This window comes from Mesitornis unicolor, unplaced genomic scaffold, assembly GCF_000695765.1.
Source record: "Mesitornis unicolor isolate BGI_N332 unplaced genomic scaffold, ASM69576v1 scaffold44452, whole genome shotgun sequence".
Classification (NCBI taxonomy): Eukaryota; Metazoa; Chordata; class Aves; order Mesitornithiformes; family Mesitornithidae; genus Mesitornis; species Mesitornis unicolor.
Window position 1 is genome coordinate 6,750 of NW_010170692.1, and position 9,261 is coordinate 16,010.

Below are 9,261 nucleotides of genomic sequence, written 5' to 3' on the forward strand. Positions count from 1 at the left end.
GGTGCCAGGTTAAAAAGTAACTAGAAGAACAGAGTATTAAATCCTATCTTTTGTCAGAGATTGTTACATTTTTCAGTTTTATGCAGGTAATTTTTAATTGCCTTCCTTGCTATCTCAAGAGTCAGAAGTCAAACTGCGTAGTTTTTATTGCTTATTTCAAGTCCTGTCTTCTGTCATTTAGATTTTTAAAGAAGTCATAGGCTTTCAGCTTGTTATTCCAGAGAAGAGCTATAGATTTCTTCCCTGTGTGGTATTTACAACTTAATTTGCTGCTTCTTCATATAGTGTTACCAGAAGAACACCCTGGATATAATTTGTCCCCCTTGTTTTGTGTGTGGTGTTTTAGAGAGTCCTGATAATTGTCTGTGGTACTGCTTGCAGGAATTGGCAAAATCTGTGGGGTCTGGTGTGTGTTCATGGCCAACGATGCAACCGTGAAAGGAGGAACGATTTATCCCATCGGAGTGAAGAAGCAATTAAGAGCTCAGGAAATAGCCATGCAGAACAGACTCCTATCTGTCTACCTTGTTGATAGCGGGGGAGCGTTTCTACCACTGCAGGTAATACTGGAACCGCTTCGTGGAAGAAAATACCTCTGTTTATCTTATTTATATTAATTTTTAGCAGTAAACCTCAGATTCATGTTGTATTTTATTTTTCATTGTCTGTTGTACTTGAATTGACTTTTGCCCACAAATCAGAGTCCAGGAGATGATTTGATGGATTGTAACAGTGATGATCATGTTGGCTAATCTTGTACCTAGCATCTGATCGAAGTTTAGAAACTTGGATATCAGTGAGGGTGCGAAGTGCTGACCAAGCATGGGTATTCCTCTGTGCACCAAAATGCTTTTGTGTCTTTAATAGAGTAGTACATTGAGGTTTCTATTTTCAACTTTGGAATCTGTAAAATTACTCTGTATTTTATTGTAATGTTTGTGGTACTAATGCAGTAAACTCCATGGCCATTAAAAATGTAGTTTTTAAAATTCTTACTGTAAAAGGAGAATTTGTACAGGTTACTTTCCAGTGTACAGAGGTCACATTATCACAGAGACTAGAGTTGTTCCCTCTCCGGACTAAAAGCAAACACATAGAAAAAGTTTTGACTTAAGGAACTGTATCAGAAACCAAGTAAAAAGGGAAACTGCTGAAGTAATTTCACAGATAAAGTACAAACATGAGCTTCCCCTTCTCCACGTTTACAGTCTCAGTTTGCATAGAATAAATCCGTTTCACAAAAAAATTACAAAACTTATGTCTGCTTTTGAAACATGTGGCTATTTTTGTGGAATTGCGCAATGTGTAAGGGGATTAAATACCCCAGCAAATGCTGTATGTGAAAGTTTCGGGTATGATTGTTAGCGGTGACCTTCCCAGTCAGTTATGATATTTTTGTGAATGAATGGAGTGAAGAGGAAGCATTGGCTGTTGTAGTTAGTGCTGGAACTCACGTTGTGTTTTCTCTGCACCGACAGTCAGAGCTGTTTCCTGACAAGTCCCATGGGGGCAGAATTTTCTACAACGAAGCAAGAATGTCTGCCATGAGGATCCCACAGGTACGGTGTCATTTGCAGCACAAGTAAATGTAGTAAAAGTGATAACAGAGTTCTGAAAAAGTTTTGTTCTAATACAGATTCTAGGAACAACTCTCAAAGATCCCAGAAAAATTTCCTAAAGCTCACTTATTCTATCTGTGGGGAGGGAGGTTCCAATAGTACTTCATGTAACAGAATACTGCAGCCTTAAGGATATTCTAAGCGTTTACTGACTGATCATGATGGAAAGTATCAAATCGCTAGGTTATTTAAGAGCAAACATTGAACTCTCTCAAAAAGCAGTGTTGTTGTTCATGCTGGTATTTGTATTTGCAGCTCATTATTCCCCAAGCTGCAATTTAGCCTCTTGAACGTTTCTGAAATAAAAGTAATGCTTTTGCATTTCCATTCTTCCCTCTGCAGCATCTTGGTTTGTTTTGGTTTCTGTGTCCCTCAGGTGGCAGTGGTGTGTGGCTCCTGTGTGGCCGGAGGTGCCTATGTCCCCACCATGGCAGAAGAAGCTGTGATTATTGATAAAATTGGTACGCTGTTCCTTGCCGGACCACCTCTGGTAAAAGCTGCTACAGGAGAATATGTCTCTCCCGAGGACCTGGGAGGAGCCAAACTTCACTCTGAGTATGTGAAATAAGTCTCAACAATAGTAGAGAATTCATCATACTTAGCTTTCAAGAAACTAAGTCATTTTATCTTGAATTAATGTGACTGAAGCTACTCCAGTGACAGGGTGCAATATGGTCCTCAAGGACTGAAAAACATGTAGGGAATTCCCACTCCAGGTGATCCAGCTTGTTCATACAATAACAAATTCACACAGTGTTTTCAGGGAGTTTGGAGAGTCACAGTACAGATTAAGGGTTTTAGTTTGGGTTTTCTACCATGATTTTATTCATTCAGTACTAATTAATGTTACTCTCTCTCTCAGAGTCAGTGGCTGTAGTGACCATTTTGCATCTTCAGAAAAGGAAGCCTATGAGTGTATTCGAAATGTTATCTCAACACTAAATTACGATCCACTGCCAGAGGAGGTCACAGAGCATGACAGTCCTCTCTATAGCTGTGACGAGCTCCTGGGGCTGGCACCATGGGATTATAGGTGTACTCTTCCTGTACAATTGGTAAGACACTGTGCTCCTTTGTCTTTCCAGTCTGCTCTGACTAGGAGCTCTGGGTGAACAGACTGTTCTCCCTTGGAGAATCCTGAAGTTCCTGAAATACTCTGTAGTATTACCTAGTCAGTTGCCAAACTGTCCTGAGTCTGCAACAAAGCAGAATGGCAGCAGTTCTGTAGAACTATAGAAAATACTGAAGCTGAAAACTTGCTAGAGATAAAATAATTACAGATGATGCCGTTTTATCCCTGTAGGTTTCCATGCGCTGTTTGAGATGCTGTTATGTCAGTATGTCTTGTACTGTACAGGTCTCCTTTGTATTTGAACAGAGTGTGTCTTTTAGCACAACTATCCTATTTTCACGCAGATTTCTGTAGTAAAGACTGTTTCTTTGCAGATTCTGAGCCGTTTGATGGATGGAAGCAGATTCCAGGAGTTCAAGGCTAATTATGGAACAACATTAGTAACAGGATTTGGCCACGTGGAAGGGTAAGGCTGTAACTTTTCACTATCAGAATGTACGGACAGATTTGTCAAAACAGTTTTCATATCATTGTCAGGTTTTATGGTATTTCCACTAACAATGTTTCTGAAGTTCCAAATTGGCAAGAATTGGTAATAAAATTATTCTAGAAAGCCTGATCTGTCTCTGAGTTCTGAGCTCATTGTGTCTTCGGCCAAGAGCAGCAGAGAGTGGTTACAAATAAATGGTTTTCATGACTTTGTGAAATGATTTGTTTGCTCACAAAAATTACTAGCCAGACAGTTGGAATATTGAAATCTCAGCAGATTCCTTAAGAAATACAAAACGGCATCTTTAAATCTTTCCTTCCCAGACTGAGCCAGGAGCATTCATCCCTTCTGCCATGGTGTGGAGATGGGATAACACCCACGCAATAAAACCTTGCATGGTGAAGTGAAATTGTTGCTGTGTCTGCTTTGCAGGCACTTGGTGGGGGTAGTAGCCAACAACGGGGAGCTGACTCACGATGCCTCTCTCAAGGGGAGCCATTTCGTCCAGCTGTGTGGCCATCGGAGCATTCCCATCCTCTTTTTCCAAAATACTGCTCCCCACACAGCAGAGCCAACGAGCATCTCACAGGTATGGCATTTTTTGTTCAATATGCTCACTTGAAGCAATTTCTAGTTCTTGTTGTGTTTTACACTTTGGAAATCATTAATTGCTAGGAAAATACTGTTTTTAAACTATTCTTGATGGTTTAAACCATGAAGCTTCATAATTACTTTGTTCTTAATTCTGTCCATTAGTATTCTTGCTTTATTCTGATTTTAAGCAGGCCTCCATGCTTATCTAAAATGGTACTGCCCAGCTGCCATGCAAGCTGTAAAACTTGGAATTTGTGGTGCATTTTACATTGAAATACAGCCCAACAATTCTTCTGATACCACAGAAAAATAGATATTTCTCTTTTAGAAAAGTGAAGGCATTAAAGTACATTTTATTTTGTCCTGGGCTACAGAGAGCCTCACAGTAAAACCTACATTAGATTCTCTGATCTATTTTTTGCAGCCCAGTTCCTCCCAGCTCTCACCAAAGCCTGGCATTATTCTGTTGTATCCGAGCTTTGCAAATGCCTGGGAGAGCTGGCGTTGCTCAGCATTGTAGGTTTTTGCACACTGGTTTTAATTGTTTTGCTGATTTATGTTGTTAAATAAGTGCATCATGGGCTGTGGTAGTTAATGATGCTGTCTTACTGTTGTGGAAGAAATGATCATACAGTAAATGTTTCAGAAATGCAGGTTTGGTGGGAGTGGAGGGAAGCTAGAAGAGAGACTTAAAGGAGCTAAAATCTTTATTTTCATTTCAGGCAGAGGCTCACTCCAAGAGATTAAAAGCCCAGGCCTCCATGATGGGTGCTGTTGCTTGTGCTGCTGTTCCCAAAATAACTATTGTAATTGGTGGCAGTTACGGGAGCGAAAGTTACATTATGGTATGGGCGGCATAAATCTAACGGGTTGGGGAATAGGCTGTTCACACTACACCAGGATTTCACAGCACTTCATTTTTAAACCATGAACAGCTGTTGTTACAGACATTTAACTCAATCCGTTATTTTAACTACTTTTAAAGTAACAAATGCATCGCAAGATGTGATTAGTGAAAATTGCATCTAAGAACCTAGAGCCAGTTCTAAAAAATGAGGTCATCTGAAAATATCCGTACTCAGGAGCAAATCCTGCCTTTTCCTCTGCACGTGCTGTTTGTTTGCAGCGCTGAAGGAGGCTGTCTCCTGTAGTTGTGCTGCTGTGTGAGCTGCTCACGCTGCTGGTAAGTGCAGTACAGCTCTTTGTAGGGCTCAGAATTAAACATGTAAGTGCTTGGAGGAAGGATGAAATAATAAAACAGCAGCATTGAAAGCAGAGGGAATTGTGAGCCATATCATTAATGCTTTCCAAACTAAACTGTATTACATTCTGCCTTGAACGCGATTGTGTCATCCTACAGCTGTCTTTTTGGGGACTAAATTTCAGTGAGTTTGTACATTTTTTTGTAGTGCGGGAGATCGTTCAGTCCAAACTTCCTGTTCTTGTGGCCTAATGCAAGAGTGGCTCTTGTAGATCCAAGACATCTCTCCACAGTCCCACGAGCTGGGAACAGTGACTGTACAGGAGGTGAAACAGAGCTAAAACATCTGAAAGAAAAGTAAGGACATTAAACATAAACCCTTGCAGTTACACTGGGATTGAATCAGTTGAATTACCCACTTATGTTCATCTTGCAGGTCAACACATCCCAAATAAATAAAGCAAACCTGAATTTACTGAAAAATATTTTAAATTACCATTTAAGTCCTTGTCTGCTCTTAGGATCTTCTTGAGGAAACACAAATATTTGACTTAAAAAAACCCAAAACCAACCAAACAAATAAAACCCAAAATTAAATGAAACCCAACAAACCGACCCCCAAATCATACAGCCCCAGATCAAGACATTCTGCTGTATATTAAACACACAATCTTCTGAGTGTGGAGGGTGGTCTGTACTGCAGAATGATCTGATCTGGTCTGTGTTACTTGCTGGATTCTAATTAATTTTAACAGTAGTACTGTACATTCGTTTGAGATTGAAGTATGTGCCTTTTTCATCTGATTTTGGTTTACAGGCCTGATATTTTTCATTACATTTTTGTGCTTTTAAGCTTGTTTAAATCTGTCTTCTCCAGGCTAGAGGAAGAAAGTAGTGCATTTTACTCCTCTGCCAGGCTCTGGGATGATGGTGTAATTTTGCCTCAAAATACTAGGAAGGTAGGGGTTTTACGTTACATGTTTTTACAGTACGTTTTGTGCTCAGATCTCGAAAGGGTCTTACAGCAAATGTTCAAACCTGTGACTCGCTCAAGGTCAGCATCACGCAGATTCCCAGAGCTGGATCTCCCACTTCTCACTCTGTTTTCTGTGTTACTTGTCTTTGCAGTTCTCATCTTTTCCCCATTAGTCTAGCCAAAACATTTCTGTTGAATTCTGGTTGTGTGACTGCAGCATTTCCCTGAACTCCTCAGTTGACTTTACCATTTGATTCTGTATCCGAATTCTTTGTTTTCAGTCTTGCATAATCTCCCCTATCTTCACTGTTTCAGGCTCTGCACCATCCACATTGTTTCCATTCTTTTGTCCTACGATGTTTCTTTTTGCTACTTTCCCTTCCTGCTTTGAAATTTGCTGCTTACATTTGGAATGGCCCCCCAACTCTGCCTTTTTATTTACATTTTTAAACATCCACTCCATTAGATTCTTTCTGAAAGCCATCACCTTTGTTCTTCGATTTTTCCTCATTCTCCTGGTTTATTAGCAATACTTAAAATGTTCTTTTGAAGCTTGTTTACTTAAAGATGACAAAGAAAGCCTACTACAAATTAATCCTTCTAAACATGGTACATATTTATGGTGTTACATAGATGTTAAATGTTTTCTGTGGAGTTTATGGGAACTTTGGTTAGGGAAGAGCACGAGAGGTATTTTGTAGTATGAGAGCCCAGGGACTACCTCTCTTTATGAACTAGATATGAAAAGAAAATACGTGACAGTTGAAGTGAATCATTGCTGCTCTTGAGTAAATTTTTACCAGCACTCCACAATTCATGTTTGCATATTCAGCTGTTTTTTACAATATTGTTTTGCTAATTTATCCCTGTTCTTGCTAATAGATGGAGTTGATGTTTAGCTTTGTCTGAGCTGACAGCACGTGCAGATCCACAATATGCTTTTCATTAAAACAGGCTTTCAAAAGACAATGTGTGCTCCAGTAGCAGTGGAATACAGAGAATTCTCTTTTTAGAGACCAAAACCAGTTCCATATTTTCTTGTTTTTAATTAGGTTATCGCACAGTGCCTGGAGATCCTGGACCAGCAGAAATACCAGGTCACATCTCCGTGTCAGTATCCTGTCATCAGGATGTGACTACAGCCTTTTGCAAAGAACCAGCATTCTCAAGTTACTGCTGTGGACTAGAAATCTTTAATGTACATGATTTTTTAATTCTTTGATAACATTAATAAAAATATTAAACCATTGCAGACAAGCAAGAATCCTGGATTTTAAGTCTGTTAGCAGTAAGTTTGTATTTAGAACCATAGCATCTTACGACATTAGTTGAAAATGTGAAAAGGAAGGATTAAGGTGAGAGTCCAGAGCACTCTAAGGAAGAAAATTCATCCCAAGCTGTAACAATTGCTTGATATTTTTCGTATTCGTTTTAATGTGAAATCCAGACCTCAGGAAACTGCACTTTGGCAGAAAACGCATAAGCTCGCGTGTGTGGTTTTTCAGCCTCAGCAAAGCACAAGACGCTGCCTGCAGCAAGATTGCCCCAGCAGCTGGGGAAAGGCCCCGCTCAGAGTGTGCTGAGGATACTGAAGGAAATTGAAATCCCTAATTCTTCAGTATAGGCTGAAAACTACCTTTTCTCAAAGCACATAACAGCACACAGAGGCTGCTTTACGTAATGTTACCATATGTACAGGTACTGAGCTGTTTCGTATGTCTTTAATTCTGCTGCAGCTGCAAAGTTTAATTTTGTAAAAACAAAAGACTCCTCACCACCACCCCAAACTTGTGGTGTTTTAACTGTGCAGTTCTAATGCCAAAGGGTGCATTTGAAAAATACCTGCTTTAAATATTTTGAAGAATCATCAACAGGACTGAAATGCTCAATCTTAAGCAGCCACACAAATAAAAAGGGATGTGGAAGCTCCTTTTTGGAGCTGGAGGTCACCTGATGCAATGCGCTGAGGTGGCGGTCATGCTCTTTTGAAGAGGCCGTGGAAAGTGACAGGGATGTTCACCTCCACTTCAGCCCTGGCTACCTCGCTCATGTCCTTGGCGCTCAGGATGAGGAGGTAGGCGGGCTTTGGCCCCACGCCCGGGCTGATCACGATGCTCAGCACCACCCCTGGCAGGGAGGAAAGCAGCAAACCTGAACCAGGGGTGCCCTGGCTGGGCCCTTCCCTTGGCTGGTCCAGGTACCAGCATCCAATTGCACACAAACATCAGTAAATCCCCTTATTATTGCACAGTCAGCAGTTCTGAAGCAAACTGAGATTGATTCTTTATTTCACACACTGTTTCGTATATTTCTTAGGCTGTTCTAGGGCCTTGCTGCAATCGGTGTGCCAGCACCTCCTATAGTGTTTCTTTTTAAAACTGAAAAATGTTTTTATTCTGAAAGGGAACTAAACAGCTATTGCAGGGGCTGATGACAAACATCACTGACCAGAATATATATTAAATTTGTCCATTAATTTTTTCAACATTTTGAATTCCTCTATAAATTTATAAGTTATAATTCTGCCAGGTTTAATGCACCAAGATGCCTCTTTCTGGATCCTGGCATCCCTGTGGGATGGATGGGACGATTTAGCTCTTGGGTTGAAGGAACAGTGAGAGACTTAAACATATTCCTAAAATGCATATTGTCTACTTCAGTAAGGAAAGCTTTTACCTAAATCCTTGTCATTTCAGTGGGACTTATGCTTAAGCACTTCCCTAAACTGGGAACAGCCGACATGAAATTTCATCCTGAAATATGAAATGTTTTGGCTATGAAAATCAAAAATCAAATCAGTGTTACCATCATCTTCCTCCAAGGCATCTGGATGGGAAACGAAGATGGGCTCCGACGGGTATGAATCTGGCTCCTGCCACACCCAGGTCTCCTTTGTTTTAACATTCAGCTTGCAAAGCTAAAGGTAGGGAAAAAACCAAAAACCCCGCCTCTCAGAAATAATCTTTCTTGCCCTTAAGCTCAAAGCTCATGGAAAAGTCGCACCTCACCCGTTCACTGATAGTTACCCTGTCCGGGACAAAGTGATTCAGCCCCAGCCCATACGTGTATGTGTAAGGTTTCCCAGCATATTTCTTGTAATTGATCTGTGGAAATTCAAAGGCTACAATAAAAAAAAATATACATATGTGTGTGAGGTTTGGTGGGACATAGAGTACAGGGGCTACTTGCTGTGCTTCAGGGTCGCCTTACCATGCTTTGTGTGCTTACCATGGCGCGGCCCAGAGAAAATCACTTCAGGCTCCAGCCAGATGGTCTCATCGCTGCGCAGCGTCGCCGTGGCCGTCGTGT

General features: G+C 40.7%; 2 protein-coding genes across 2 annotated transcripts in view; one reads left to right on the forward strand and one right to left on the reverse strand.

Annotated features, from left to right (window-relative positions):
- The window catches only part of LOC104536999 (methylcrotonoyl-CoA carboxylase beta chain, mitochondrial-like), a 9,604-nt gene extending 2,516 nt beyond the window's left edge, over positions 1 to 7,088 (forward strand). Inside the window, exons 3-12 of the mRNA XM_010179762.1 lie at positions 382 to 560; positions 1,479 to 1,559; positions 1,996 to 2,174; positions 2,482 to 2,674; positions 3,066 to 3,157; positions 3,614 to 3,770; positions 4,498 to 4,620; positions 5,185 to 5,333; positions 5,854 to 5,935; positions 7,005 to 7,088. Coding sequence (XP_010178064.1) covers positions 382 to 560; positions 1,479 to 1,559; positions 1,996 to 2,174; positions 2,482 to 2,674; positions 3,066 to 3,157; positions 3,614 to 3,770; positions 4,498 to 4,620; positions 5,185 to 5,333; positions 5,854 to 5,935; positions 7,005 to 7,088 — 1,319 coding nt within the window. The remainder of the gene's footprint in view (positions 1 to 381; positions 561 to 1,478; positions 1,560 to 1,995; positions 2,175 to 2,481; positions 2,675 to 3,065; positions 3,158 to 3,613; positions 3,771 to 4,497; positions 4,621 to 5,184; positions 5,334 to 5,853; positions 5,936 to 7,004) is intronic.
- Positions 7,089 to 7,927: 839 nt separating this feature from the next.
- Positions 7,928 to 9,261, reverse strand: part of RPE65 (retinal pigment epithelium-specific protein 65kDa) — a 6,060-nt gene continuing 4,726 nt past the window's right edge. Inside the window, 4 exon segments of the mRNA XM_010179763.1 lie at positions 7,928 to 8,079; positions 8,758 to 8,869; positions 8,979 to 9,073; positions 9,181 to 9,261. The exon segment at positions 9,181 to 9,261 is cut by the window's right edge and continues 4 nt beyond it. Coding sequence (XP_010178065.1) covers positions 7,928 to 8,079; positions 8,758 to 8,869; positions 8,979 to 9,073; positions 9,181 to 9,261 — 440 coding nt within the window.